General features: G+C 43.3%; 1 protein-coding gene across 1 annotated transcript in view; it reads left to right on the top strand.

Annotated features, from left to right (window-relative positions):
- arhgef38 (Rho guanine nucleotide exchange factor (GEF) 38) overlaps positions 1 to 14,727 on the top strand; it is a 110,921-nt gene extending 96,194 nt beyond the window's left edge. Inside the window, exons 12-14 of the mRNA XM_063046918.1 lie at positions 6,139 to 6,337; positions 8,610 to 8,884; positions 10,287 to 14,727. Coding sequence (XP_062902988.1) covers positions 6,139 to 6,337; positions 8,610 to 8,884; positions 10,287 to 10,472 — 660 coding nt within the window. The 3' untranslated portion in view covers positions 10,473 to 14,727. The remainder of the gene's footprint in view (positions 1 to 6,138; positions 6,338 to 8,609; positions 8,885 to 10,286) is intronic.
- Positions 14,728 to 15,005: the final 278 nt, after the last annotated feature.

Below are 15,005 nucleotides of genomic sequence, written 5' to 3'. Positions count from 1 at the left end.
TTAGCGTGCTGTCCAGACTGATCGTTCCATATATAATTGCACTTTGTCTGTTCCGTACTGTGTCGTATGATGTGGGTGATCATAGCCTTTCCATGACCATGATTGTTCTTGGCAAATTTTTCTACAGAAGTGGTTTGCCGTTCCCTTCTTTTGGGCAGTGTCTTTACAAGACGGGCGACCCCAGCCGTTTATCAATACTTTTCAGAGATGGTCTTCCTAGCATCAGAGGTCGCATGACCAGGACTTGTGATGCGCACCAGCTGCTCATACGACCATACATCACCTGCTCCCTTGGCTTCACGTGACCCTATTTGAGGGGCTAAACAGGTGCTACACCCTGCCCAAAGGTGACCCGCAGGCTAGCAGAGGGAAGGAACACCTTACACCTCCTTTGGTAGAGTCGTATCTCCACCCTGCCACCCAAATTACATTGAAGTAGTTAAAAAAGATACAGAATATACTGTTACAGTTTCAGAGAAAGTGCTGTACAGGCAGGTAGGTAAAGTATAACATGACATGATGAGGTAGATTGGGGATCAAGTGTTTATCTCCTAGCCTATGAAAGATCTATTCGACAGACTGACTGACAACAGCAGGACAGAGGCTGTCCTTGAGTCTCGTAGTTAATGCTCTTGGGCATTTGCATGTTCTACCCAATGGGAGCTGGGAGAAAGTAGAATAGCCAAGGTGGATGGGGTCCATAATTACTTCGGCTGCTTTCCCGAGTTAGTGTGAAGTGTAGAAGGAGTCAATGGAGAGGAGCTGGTTTGCGTGATGGACTGGGCTGCATTCACACCTCTGCAATCTCTTGTGGTCCTGGGTAGACCAACTGCCAAACCAAGCTGCGATGCATCAAGATAGGGTGTTTTCTATGATGCATCTATAACTATTACACAGGCCAATGGATAATTACATGCTATTATGCTGAACTATGTTCTAAATGTATTTCTTGCTGTTTCCATTCTCGTGTCTCAGATGGATAATTAGCATAGACTTTTCAAGGTCCACCATTCCAAGATGGAATGTGAAAAATGTTTATGTATATGGTTTAAGAGTATGCTAAGGACTTAAGAATTTATTCTAGGCAGAGCTTAGGGAAACCTCAAAGCCAATGTCATATATACCACTACATGTATGCACAGATGCAATAAAATCTTAGTTGCAGCAGGATCACAGGCACATAGCATCATATAAGCAGCATTCACAAAAAAAATCCAACTTGTACACAATCTTTACAAGAAAACACAATTAAAACAAAAGAAAACGAAGTTGACTTTCATATGAAGTGATCTAAGTGGTCACAGTTTGCCTAAATTGCAGTGATTTGGGAGCAACGTCCAGAACCAAATAGTTGAAGGGAACTGTTCTTGCAGCTAGTGGCTTGGGATTTCAAGCTTCTGTGCCTCCTGCCCAACGGAAGCTGTGAAAAGATGGTGTGACCTGGAAGGTGGGGATCTTTGATGATGGATGCTGCCTTCTTGAGGCAGCACCTCCTGTAGACACTACTGATGGTGACAGGAATGTGCCCGTATGTATTGGGCAGGCTCCAGTACTCCCTGCAATTTTTTTTTTTCTTTTTTGAGAAATATAGCACAGAAGTAGGCCCTTTGGCCCATCTAGTCCATGCCAAAGCTATTTAACCTGCCTACTTCCAATGACTTACACCTGGACTGTCACCCTCCATATCCCTACTATCCATGTACCTATCTAAACTTCTCTTAAACATTGAAATCAAGCTCGCAAGCACCACTTGTGCTGGCAGCTCATTCCACCCTCTCATGACCATCTGAGTGAAGAAGTTTCCTTTCATGTTCCCCTTAAACTTTTTACCGGTTTACCCTTAAGCTTGCATTTACCCTATCTACTCTCCTCATAATTTTGTATACCTCTATCAATGTCCTCTCAATCTTCCATGTTCTAAAGAATACAGTCAATCTTTCCTTATAACTCAGGTCCTCCAGACCTAACAACAACCTTGTAAATGTTCTGTGTACTATTTCAACCTTGTTTACATCTTTCCTGTAGTTAGGTGACCAAAACTGCACACAGTACTGCAAAATGGGTCTCAACAATGTCTTATACAACTTCAACATAACATCCCATCTCCTGCACTCAATACATTGATTTATGAAGGGCAATATGCCAAAGCTTCCTTTACGACCCTTTCCTCCTGTGCCACCACTTTCAAAAAATTATGTGCCTGTATTCCCAGATCCCTTTGTTCTACCACATTTCTCAGTGCCCTACCATTCACTATACTAGACCTATCCTGGTTGGTCCTTCCAAAGTGCAAAACTTTGCACTTGTCTGCATTAAATTCCATCTGCCATTTTTCAGCCCATTTTGTTAGCTAATCCAGATCCCTCTGCAAGCCATGATAGCCTTCCTCACTGTCCACTACACCCCTCATCTTGGTGTCATCTGCAAATTTGCTGATCCAGTTAACCACATTATTATCCAGATCATTGATGTAGATGACAAACAACAAAGGACCAAGCACCAGCCCCTGCGGCACACCACTAAATCAAGCCAAGTCACTTTTTATTGTCATTTCGACTATAACTGCTGGTACAGTACACAGTAAAAACAAGACGACGTTTTTCTGGACCATGGCGCTACATGAAACAATGCAAAATCTACACTGAACTACGCAAAACAACACAAAAACCACACTGGACTACAAGACCTACCCAGGACCGCATAAAGTGCACAAAACAGTGCAGGCTTTACAATAAATAATTAACAAAACAATGTGCACAGTAGAGGGCAGTAGATTGGTGTCAGTCCAGGCTCTGGGTATTGAGGAGTCTGATGGCTTGGGGGAAGAAACTGTTACATAGTCTGGTCGTGAGAGCCCGAATGCTTCGGTGCCTTTTGCCAGATGGCAGGAGGGAGAAGAGTTTGTATGAAGGGTGCGTGGGGTCCTTCATAATGCTGTTTGTTTTGCGTATGCAGCGTGTGGTGTAAATGTCTGTGATGGTGGGAAGAGAGATCCCGATGATCTTCTCAGCTGACCTCACTATCTGCTGCAGGGTCTTGCGATCTGAGATGGTGCAATTTCTGAACCAGGCAGTGATGCAGCATCTCAGGATGCTCTCAATACAACCTCTGTAGAACGTGGTGAGGATGGGGGTTGGGAGATGGACTTTTCTCAGCCTTCGCAGAAAGTAGAGACGCTGCTGGGCTTTCTTTGCTATGGAGCTGGTGTTGAGGGACCAGATGAGATTCTCCGCTAGGTGAACACCAAGAAATTTGGTGATCTTAACGATCTCTACGGAGGAGTCGTCGATGTTCAGTGGAGAGTGGTCGCTCCGTGTCCTCCTAAAGTTAACAACCATCTCTTTTGTTTTGTTCACATTCAGAGACAGGTTGTTGGCTCTGCACCAGTCTGTTAGCTGCTGCACCTCCTCTCTGTATGCTGACTCATCCTTCTTGCTGATGAGATCCACCACGGTCATGTCATCGGCAAACTTGATGATGTGGTTCGAGCTGTGTGTTGCAGCACAGTCGTGGGTCAGCAGAGCAAACAGCAGTGGACTGAGTACACAGCCCTGGGGGGCCCCCGTGCTCAGTGTGATGGTGTTGGAGATGCTGCTTCCAATCCAGACTGACTGAGTTCTCCCAGTCAGAAGGTCTAGGATCCAGTTGCAGAGGGAGGTGTTCAGGCCCAGTAGGCTCAGCTTTCCAATCAGTTTCTGAGGAATGATTGTGTTGAATGCTGAACTGAAGTCTATGAACAGCATTCCAACGTACGTGTCTTTTTTGTCCAGATGGGTTAGGGCCAGGTGGAGAGTGATGGCAATGGCGTCGTCTGTTTAATGGTTGGGACGGTACGCGAACTGCAGGGGGTACAGTGAGGGGGGCAGCAGGGTCTTGATGTGCCTCATGATGAGCCTCTCGAAACACTTCATGATGATGGATGTGAGTGCAACGGGACGGTAGTCTTTGAGACAGGACACTGAAGACTTCTTTGGCACGGGGACGATGGTGACGGCCTTGAAGCATGTAGGAATGCGGCACTACTCAGGGAGGGGTTGAAGATGTCAATGAGAATATCTGCTAGCTGGTCTGCACATCCTGTAAGCATTCTGCCAGGAATATTGTCTGGTCCAGCAGCCTTCCATGGGTTGACCCTGCACAGGGTTCTCCTCACATCGGCCACAGTAAGGCACAACACCTGGTCATTTGGAGGAGGGGTGGTCTTCCTCGCCGCCATGTCATTTTCCGCACAGGCCTCCAGTCAGACAGGCAACCCTCTGCTACCACTCTCTGGCTTCTCCCACAAAGCCAATGTCTCATCCAGCTGAGTGACTGAACCTTCTTGACCAGCTTCCCATGCGGGACTTTGTCAAATGCCTTGTGCATCATTGTGCAGACCATGATGCAACCAGTCAGAATACTTTGGCTTGTGACCCAGTGAATGATGTCTGAGGGTTATTTCAGCGAGTGAGTGACAATTTTCAAAGGAATCAATTGAGTTGATAGAAGTGATATCCTGGGAAAGAATCAAGGGACCAATGCATCGAAATCAGATCCATGTCATTCAGACACATTTCTCATTAAAGGTTTAGAACAAGTCCCACAAAAAAGGGGCGGTTGTTGGGACTCGTTCAAAAACATTAAATCCAAGTTTGATTTTCAGGAAAGGTGTAAATGGATTTGGTACTGAAATGAATGAATGCCACCACATTGATCACTTGTACACATCTCCTCTTGCCAACATCTGCTTTATCAGTTTACCCATTACTTTGGCTTCCTGACAGCGCTGTATCACACTGCAGTGTGTGCCGTCCACAAAATACTGTACGTCTCAGCCTTGCCAAAGGGTGCCTTCATCTTCCCTCAGTACCGTGATCTCCCCAGCTTGAAGGTCAGTGGCAACAGGCAAATGGGTACTGCACCACCAACTCCCCATTATACTGGCTGGGGAACATATTGATCCATTATTGCTGGGTCAGAGCTCTGTAACTCCCTGCCCGACAGCTCTTCTCCTCTTCTACTGAAGTGGATTCGGAAGGTAGTTCACCTTCACCTTAAGACCATCAGAAATGGGGTGGACATTTGCAAAGCCTACCAACTCAGTAGGTCAGGTAACATCTATGGAAAGAAATAGACAGTGAGCATTTGGGGTTGAGACCTTTCATCTGGACTGAAAAGTAGGAGGGAGACACCTAGGATAAAAAGGCTAGTAGCATCAATATCAAATTCTTAAACTTCTGGTAATCTCTCCCCCATCCCTTTTCCCTTGTTTTTCTTTCCTCTCTCTATCTAGCCTCCATCTATACTTATCTAACTAGCCTCCATTGCCATACCCTTTCCCCTCCCCCACCCCTCTCCCTCTTCCCTCCTCCACTTCCTTCTTCTCCATTCTGCCCATCACCTGCAGACTGGCCTCACTGGATCCCACCCCATCTCCATTCCATTTTCCTCCTAACAGGTTCCATCACCTTCAGCCCTTTGCCTCATCCATCTATCACCTTCCAACTTCTGACGTTGTGCCTACTCTCTCCTTCCCACACCTGCCTATCATCCCATTCATCTGGATCCACCAATCGCTTGCCAGCGCTTGCTCCCCCCTCCCCCCCACACCTTCTGATGCCTTTGGTAGCAGCTATGTTATGTGAACCTAGTTGTTAGATATTCCTTTGATACATAAATCAGTACAATATGAACAGGCTGTCCAGTCTATGACTTTACGCCAAACTCAATGCCAATTTATACTGCCATTCCTCCTCCTGTATATCATCCATATCCTTCCATTCCCTTCTACATAAAAGCCTGTTAAACTCCACCAATTTGCCGGTTTCAACTGCTAGCTCTGGCAACCCATCCCCAGGCACCTACCTCTCTCTGCTTAAAAAAAAATTGTTCCTCATATCAACTTTAAAATTCTCCCCTTTAACCTTAAATGCCTGTTCTCTGGTGTTTGATATTTCCAGAGATCCTGACCATCGAACCTATCTATGCTTCTCATAATTATGAAAACCTCTGTCATACCTCCCCTTCAGCCTCCATGGCTCGAGCGAGAACAACCCAAGGTTGTCCAACCTTTCCTTAAAAAAATTCCTTAGATATTTGTCTACAAAGAATATGGAGTTTTCCTGAGGTTTTGACTGCTATGTTCTATTTTCTCTGAAGCCCAAAGTTCCCCATCAGACTGAAGACCACCGGGCTAAACTCCTGTCGACGTACAGTCCTGACAAGCTGTTTCAGGCAAAGCGGAAATTCAATGCCACCCAAGAGCTAGACACGTCTCTTCATGAGGGTGAAATCGTGGCCGTTCTTGAGAAGCAGGATCCTATGGGCAGTGTGAGCAGGTGGCTCGTTGACACTGGAGGTTGGTTTGCCCCTTATGTCTTCTTTAGAATATGGACAAAGCTACATTTTATCTTGCTGTTGGAAGAGCTATTGGATTTGTTCCCAAGAACTTGCCTCTGAGTCAGAGGAAGACACAAGAGACTGCAGATACCGTCAGACAGCATCTGTGGAAGCAGAGTTCTAAAGCAGGTCTTGACCTGAAACATCATCCAACCCTTTGCCTCCACAGATGCTACCTGACCTGCTGAGTTCCTCCAGTAGTTCATTTTTAGATCTAGTCAGATGTTTGAGGATTGATCACATTTCATAAATTTAAGCACAAAATCGAATTCCAGTGCAACTTGTAAGCAGAATGGTACTGTTAAAGTGGCTAGTACTGAGGAGTGCTTCACTCTCTGAGCTGGTATCAAGGAATGGCTTCTTCTTGGAGTAGTGCTACAAAGAATTTGTTGCCGTATCAAAACGATAGGACTTTGGAGGGCTGATCCTGACAGAGTGCCATATTGCTACGCGCACAGTACTGAGAGAGCACTGTAATGTTGCAGAGGGCACTGAGGGAGAGCTGTACAGCTGCAGGAGAAATACTGAGGAAATACTCATGGGTTAGTATTGAGGGAGCACGTTATTGTCAGAGGGACAGGACTGAGGGAGCGCGTTATTGTCAGAGGGACAGGACTGAGGGAACGCATTATTGTCAGAGGGACAGGACTGAGGGAACGCATTATTGTCAGAGGGACAGTACTGAGGGAGTGAGTTATTGTCAGAGGAACAGGACTGAGGGAGTGTGTTATTGTCAGAGGGACAGTACTGAGGGAAGGCGTTATTTTCAGAGGGACAGGACTGAGGGAGCGTGTTATTGTCAGAGGGACAGGACTGCGGGAGTGAGTTATTGTCAGAGGGACAGGACTGAGGGAGCGCGTTATTGTCAGAGGGACTGGACTGAGGGAGTGTGTTATTGTCAGAGGGACAGTACTGAGGGAAGGCGTTATTTTCAGAGGGACAGGATTGAGGGAGCGTGTTATTGTCAGAGGGACAGGACTGCGGGAGTGAGTTATTGTCAGAGGGACAGGACTGAGGGAGCGCATTATTGTCAGAGGGACTGGACTGAGGGAGTGCGTTATTGTCAGAGGGACAGGACTGAGGGAACGCATTATTGTCAGAGGGACAGTACTGAGGGAGTGCGTTATTGTCAGAGGGACAGGACTGAGGGAACGCATTATTGTCAGAGGGACAGTACTGAGGGAGTGAGTTATTGTCAGAGGGAGCACGTTATTGTCAGAGGGACAGGACCGAGAGAGCGCGTTATTGTCAGAGGGACTGGACCGAGGGAGCGCGTTATTGTCAGAGGGACAGGACTGAGGGGGCGCGTTATTGTCAGAGGGACAGGACAGAGGGAGTGCATTATTGTCAGAGGGACAGGACAGAGGAAGCATGTTATTGTCAGGGGGACAGGACTGAAGGAGGGCACTATTATCAGAGGAGCAGTACGGATGGAAAACTGGAGCAACGAAGATTCCAGCATCCTAAGTCTACAGTCAGAGAGGGCCGTTCTGAGGAAGATGTGCATTATTGAGGAACACGCGCTCAGGAGAGTACACTTTGGGAGGTGGTGACACAAGAAAGTACAGGTGCTAGAATCCGGAGTAACAAACAATCTGATGGCGGAACTCAGTGAGGCAAGCAGCATCTGTGGGAGAGAAAGGAATTGTTGACATTTTGGGTGAAAATCCTGCAGCAGTCCTGATGCAGGGTTTTGACTCAAACATTGACAATTCCTTTCTCTGATCCAGATGCTTCTCGACACGCTGTGTTCCTCCAGCAGATTGTTTGGATTTACTAAATATCTAAAATATTGGTTTATTAGAAAATTGGTTTATTACTGTCACATGTACCGAAGTGCATGAAAATTGTTTTGCATCCTATCTACACAGATCATTTCATGTTATCAGTACATCGAGAGAGTATAACATAAAATAATAATAATGCAGAACAAAGTGCACTGCAGGCAGATAATAGAGTACAAAGTCATAGCGAGACAGATTGTGAAGTCAACGGTACATCTCATCGTCCCAGGGAACCATTCAAAATCTTTATAACAGCAGGATAGAAGCTGGCTTGAGCCTAGCAGTACATGCTTTCAGGCTTTGGTATCTGAAGGGAGGGGGAGAAGACAGAATGTCTGGGATGGGTGGGGTCTTTGATTATGTTGGCTGTTTTACCAAGATAACAAGAAATGTATTTGATGTAGTATTAAAAATTTGATGAGTGACTCTTTTTTTGATTCCATGTAGTGACACAGGGCTATGTGTACTCTTCATTCCTGAGGCCATATAATCCTGCGATTGGACAGAATGGCCAGTCGAGTGAAGGATCTGCTATGGACAGCGATTTTGATGACATTACTCTATTCGTAACTTCGTATTCTGACATCATGAAGACTTCGCACTTCAGCACCAGTGACAGTGACACTACTCTGAACAGTTCTCAGGAGATCAGTCCATGCAGTGCAGACACAACGTCATTCAGTGGAAGCGATGACAACTCAAGTGACCTGGGAGAGCAGCAGGTAAACCAAGTGGCTGTTACCTAGTCAATGCTAACTGATAGGTATGGTAATCTTCCAAACCACCTAAACTTCTAGTCTAAGCTGTGACCAGGTTCTGAGAAAATGTGGCATTGTTTTCAACAAGATGTTAAATTGAGATGTAGGGTGAAGTTGGTTAAATATCAAAGGTCCCCCCAGCCATGTTTGAAAGAAAACAAGGACAGTGGACTCTGACTCTTTGCCCAATGTTTACATCATAACCAATTACTTTGGAGCAGACGACCTGTCATTATCACATCTCTGTTTGTGAGGCCTTGCTTTGCAAAATTTTTCTTAAGTTACAGCAGTGATAACGATTCAGAAGTGTTTAATTTTATGATCCAGAGGCAATGAAAAATGTGCAACTCCAAGACTTATATTGGTTTGTGATTTTCCATACTATCTTGGCCAGGGACCAGTTCTGTATTCTATTAAAGATATTGTAGTGGAAAGTTTGGACATTTGTAACCTAGAGTCACTCGGTTCTTATCGGATGCACGGTCTGCTATTTTAATGCCAACAGATTACCCTCATGCTTTGTGTGTTTTTTTTCCCATAATGTGAATCCCAAGGAACAAAGATGCACAGTGGTCCAAACCAGTGTTAGCTCCAAACTGTGTTGGTCATTGTTTCAGTGATAGAACTTTTCTGGTAAGGATCTCACTCCAGATTAAGGCATTAACCTGACTGGACCCTTCACCCCAGTATATTGCATTCATAGAAACGACGTCAGCTTGAGCCAGATATGACACAGAGTCCCCACGGTGGAGGAAGTGGGCGTAATTGATGTCATAGTCACACTCGAAGAAGAGCAGTGTAACTATTTTGGAAATTTGCCCCTTGCCACCGTGTTGGCTGTGCCCCAGTGGGTAGCCCTCTTGTGCTAAGCCAGACTGCAGGAGGAATAGGCCCAAGTTCAGACTTTGGACAAGTTGTTCAGCATGAGATTCTGGAGCCATACGGAAGGAGTGCTGCATTATCAGAGACTCCATCTCCCTGATTAAAATGTGACACACCAGGCCTGTTAGAGTAAAATCACACAGCGATATTTTGAGAAGAGGCATGGATGGTGGCTTTGTGGAAATAGTTTCTCCTTCTGTATATCCAATTGAAAATTTGGGTGACTATCCAGAGAGAAGTGAGAATGTGGAACTTATTCCCCCAAGGACAGGCAAGATAAACGGGGGAAGCTGGATAAATATATGAGAGAGAAAGGACTAGGAGATGACAATGGGGGAGGTGGAGGAATTGGAAGTATAAATACCAGCTTGGTGCAGTGGGGCCTACAATAATGATTTCAAGCTACAAACGATGGTAGATATGAAAGTCGAACGAAGGCCTTGTGCTGGATTCTTACTCAAGCCCACTGCTTTATTCTTTACAGATCTTCTATGCTGTGTACCCATTTCATGCAAGGAGTGACTACGAACTCAGCCTCCAGGAGTACGAACGAGTGAAGATAGTCAAATCCAGTGACTTGAGCGGCAACAAAGACTGGTGGTTGGCAGAGGTCAATGGCAAGAGGGGCTATGTCCCTGCAAACTACTTGGGAAGAATGACTTACGCATGAAGACCCCACATGTGAAAACCTTTGAGATCCATGAATGGACCCTCATTATCATGTGGTTGCTGACCTAGTTTTGGGCATCATGTTCAAGGAGCAAGGCCTGTTTAATTGGATGTGGAGAATAGTAACAGGAAGATGTGGCTGCAGCAACTGAGACTGTCTCGTTGTCAAGTTTAAAACTAGTGCTCCTAATGCTCCATTAAAACCAACACAAAAATAAACCTGGAGGCACAAGAGACGGCGGGTGCTAGAATCTGGAGCAAAAATGTAAGCTTCTGGAGGAACTCAGCAGGTCAGGCAGCATCCGTGGAGGGAAATGAACAGTTGACGTTTCAGGTTGAGACCCAAAATGTCAACTGTTCAGAATCAGAATCAGGTGTATCATCATTGATATATATCACGAAGTTTGTTGTTTTGCAACAGCAGTACTATGTAAAACATGAACATTACTCTAAGTTGCCAATATAAATAAATAGTGCACAGCAAGAATCATGAGGCAGTGTTCATGGGTTTCAAGCCCTATATTGATGTTGCTTGATCTACTGGGTTCTTCCAGCAGTTCTTCTTTTGCTCCATAAAACAATTTCTTGTGTTTCTATACATTTTCCAAAAAAAATGACTCATTTTCTATGAGGATAGGACACTACTGCATTGAAGCAACTGTGTAGTGAAATATTCAGTTGTGTGTGTGTGTGTGTGTGTGTGTGTGTATGTGTGTAAGAGTGAACACTATATGAAGGATATGGTACCAATGACCCAGATACCAAGGCTGTGTGTGAATGAGAGTGAACACTATATGAAGGATATGGTACCAATGACCCAGATACCAAGGCTGTGTGTGAGTGAGAGTGAACACAATATGAAGGATATGGTACCAATGACCCAGATACCACGGCTATGTGTGTGTGTGAGTGAGAGTGAACACTATATGAAGGATATGGTATCAATGATGCAAAAACCAAGCCACAAAATCCTGATATTGCTATTAAACGTACTCCTGTGGAGTAGAGACTTCATTAAAAATCCTCTTGAGATATGAAGGTATACACTAATTCAAAACTATAGGGAATATGCAGAATATTTAACGTGAATCTTTTCTTCTATTAGAATTTCAATTATTAAGTATCACAGAAGATGAAGCCAAAGAAACATCAAGTTTTATTTCGTTGTGGGATAGCATTTATCTTCCATCCCAGAGGATGGAAGATAAGTGCTGTCAATTAAGAGTCAACTGTGGAGTTGCACAGAGACCAGAATGGATAAGTTAACAAACGAGAAAATCTGCAGATGCTGGAAATCCAAGCAACGCACACAAAATGCTGGAGGAACTCATCAGGCCAGGCAGCATCTATGGAAAAAGGTACAGGTGACATTTCGGCCAAGAACTGCCGAAGGGTCTGGGCCCAAAACATTGACTGTACTTTTTACCATAGATGCTGCCTGGCCTGCTGAGTTCCTCCAGCATTTTGTGTGTGTTGCTTTGGTAAGCTAACAATTTTTTCCCCTATAAACATTAATAAAACAACTCCCCCTGCATTAATCCAGTAGTTTTATAATTGTAAGATTGTAAATTCCAGATTTTATTTACTAAAGAAAATATAAAAATCCTCAAAATTCATAGTAAATTTATTATCAAGGTACATATATGTCATCTGAGATTCATTTTCTTGTAAGCATACTCAATAAATCCATAGAGTAATTACCACAATAGAATCTATGACAGGTCACCAAGTTAGGCGTTTAACCAGTTGTCAAAAGACAACAAAATGCAAATACAAAAAGAAATAATAATAATAAATAAATAAGCAATAAGTATTGGGAACATGAGATGAAGAATGCTAGTTTGTGCAGTGGAATTTAAACTTGTGCCTCGAACTTATGAGTGTAGCATTATGGATAAATTGTTCAGTGAAGTATCTCCTATGTTACTGTTGCCCTCAGAAAGACGCAGCACAGCGGAAAGCTTTTTGTTTTGCTGCACCTGTACCAACCTATTGAAAATCCGTTGATGGTGTACACGGATAGCCCTTACATTAAAAAAGTGGGGAATGCAGAGATGAACAGGCAGCAGATCTTCTAAAATGTAAGCAAAGATGATTTCCTGATTAATTATGATGGCAGCGGGCAGTGCTCCCAATCTTTCAAACATTTGAACACTCTGAAAAGCTTTTGCTAATAATTATCTTCTGCCTGTGAAATTCTGCATGGGAGCGACAACCTTGACAGATCCTGCCTGCAGTGTTTGCATTAGGTTTGTGGAGGTAAATCTCACTTTCTTTCCCCCAAATCCATAACTTTTGCAAAATATGATAGATTTTTCAATTGATCATATTTCACAAGTATATTTCAAAATACTACACATTCTGAATGAAATTCCTGATTATCATCCCTCAATAAAGAGCATAAATATTATTGTGCCTTGAAATCCCCAGTGTTACGATTAGATAAGATGTTTTCCTTATGAGATTGTTGAGGTACAGTACTTGTTATTGTTCAAGTATGCTACTTGTGCCTGTTTGTTAAATGTGGAATATTCTTATTATTTATGCATTGTATTTGAACAACATCACTATCACTGGTAGGGTAGTGACCATGAATTTTGGCAAACTAAATAGTGCTCTCTGTAACCCAACTTTCACTGGGTTCGGGTGCAAATGTTTTGGTGCTGCAGTAACACCTCAGAAAGTTAAACGCTTACTGTTGAAGCCGAGAGCAACCACAAGAAAAGTTAGTGCCAAATCTAGCTGCTCTCCCAATTGTCTCTGAAATTGCCTTCAAAGTTACACAGCTCTTAATACAATTCAAGTAAGAGGAAGCAGTATTTCGGATTCAAGTGCTGTCATCAGTTTCTTCTAGGGAGTTGGCCCCAGTGACCTAGTCAAAAATTTTCCCTCAATCAATGTCACAGGGATTATCTGGTCATTAGCATATTCCTGTTTGTGGGAGCTTTCAGTGCACAAATTGTACAACAGTGAAACCTCTACAGAAAGTTTACTTGGCGGTAAAGTGCTATAGATGTCCTGAGCTCATTTTATAAATGTACATATTTATTTTAGACAGACTGCCAGACTAATGTGTGAAAACTAATTATTTTGGATGAATTTTATTAACAATTCTTTTATTTTATTAAGTTGGCCAAACACATCACTTTTTTTTAATCTGGCTTTTATCAACAACATTTTCGCTGTGAGCAGAGCCAAAAACCTAATCTTATGAAACCACTGAATCCTGGCTTGAGGAGACATGCCTTCTGTTAACTTTTCTATTGAGGCCAGTTAATGTGTAGCTTGGGCTGAAAGATATGCACAGCCTTCACATTAAAATGGTTATGAGATGGAAAAGTGACTTGGCTGCTTAATAAATTGAGTTAAAGCCTTAACTCGTGAAAAACTGTGAATTCTGGCCAGTTTCTTTCGAGGCAACTTTCTTTTTTTGCCCATTTCTGTGCAGGGACTTTATACACTTTTGTAGTACACATTTTAAAGTACAGGACCTGATGTGAAGTGCAATGCTTGTAGCTTTATCATGAAGGTGATGTGGAATTCCAGAGCTTTCAATTCTGGGTTGGGATGATTAATGATAAGACTGACCCTGTTTCAGAGTGAGTGAGTGAGTGTGTGTGTGTAAATAAAGATCACTGAAGCTTTTCCTTGCTGCCACCCAATTTGTTTTGATTTAGCTCTTAGACCACATGACAGTCAAGGACTTTGACTAGTGGGGAGCCTTGTTCTGTCTGTACTTAAAGGAACAGCCTTTGAAGAGATGCAAATGATTTATCATAATCATGCATCATGGAAAGAGGTCCTTAGGCCCAGAGTCCATGTATACCTTTATATACTAACCTTTTACCTAATGGTCACCCGTCCTGGGGACTCTATGTGAAAGATATTGTGTACTCCTCCATTAATTTCACCAATGATTTCTCCAACGCATTCAAACCCATTAAGAGATTTAGCCAGTTCTTTGATCATGAGGTTCATTCGGAGTAACTTCATGGTTTTTCATTTAGCCAGATACACAAAGCACACTATTGGTTCTGATATAATTTAGCTTGCCAAATTATCCTGTGCAACTTTGTAGAATTTGTTTTGCTTTCGTGAAAATGTCACATATTTCTTGTGCTTAGCATTTTAAACACTAATGCAATCTGTGTGCGTGTGTGTGTGTATTTTCTGAAAGGAAATAACTATTTCTCTTGTCAACTTGTTGGACTATATGATTCATGAGTTGTATAAGTGATGATTTGTTTTGAATAATCTTGCACAATAAATTATTTTTAGATGTTGAGTGGCAAATGTAAAATTTCTTAAAACAGCAGAAGAAATCTAGGTGTAAGGATAATTGTGCCTGGCTGTACAAAGAGGTGTAGATTATGTTCAGGCTCCCAGCGTGGACCTTGCATTCTGGGAACACAGCTGGTCTTGGCATTAACAACAGCTTCCCTGCTATTTCTGACAGGTCTTCCATTTACCCCAGCTGTGGTTCAACCCTTTGTTTTTACCAAAACTATAAAAGTGTATTTACATCACAAATACA

Source organism: Mobula hypostoma, chromosome 4 (genome assembly GCF_963921235.1).
Source record: "Mobula hypostoma chromosome 4, sMobHyp1.1, whole genome shotgun sequence".
Lineage (NCBI taxonomy): Eukaryota > Metazoa > Chordata > Chondrichthyes > Myliobatiformes > Myliobatidae > Mobula > Mobula hypostoma.
The sequence above is the reverse complement of the archived record's forward strand: the minus strand, read 5'-3'. Positions and strand labels throughout refer to the sequence as shown.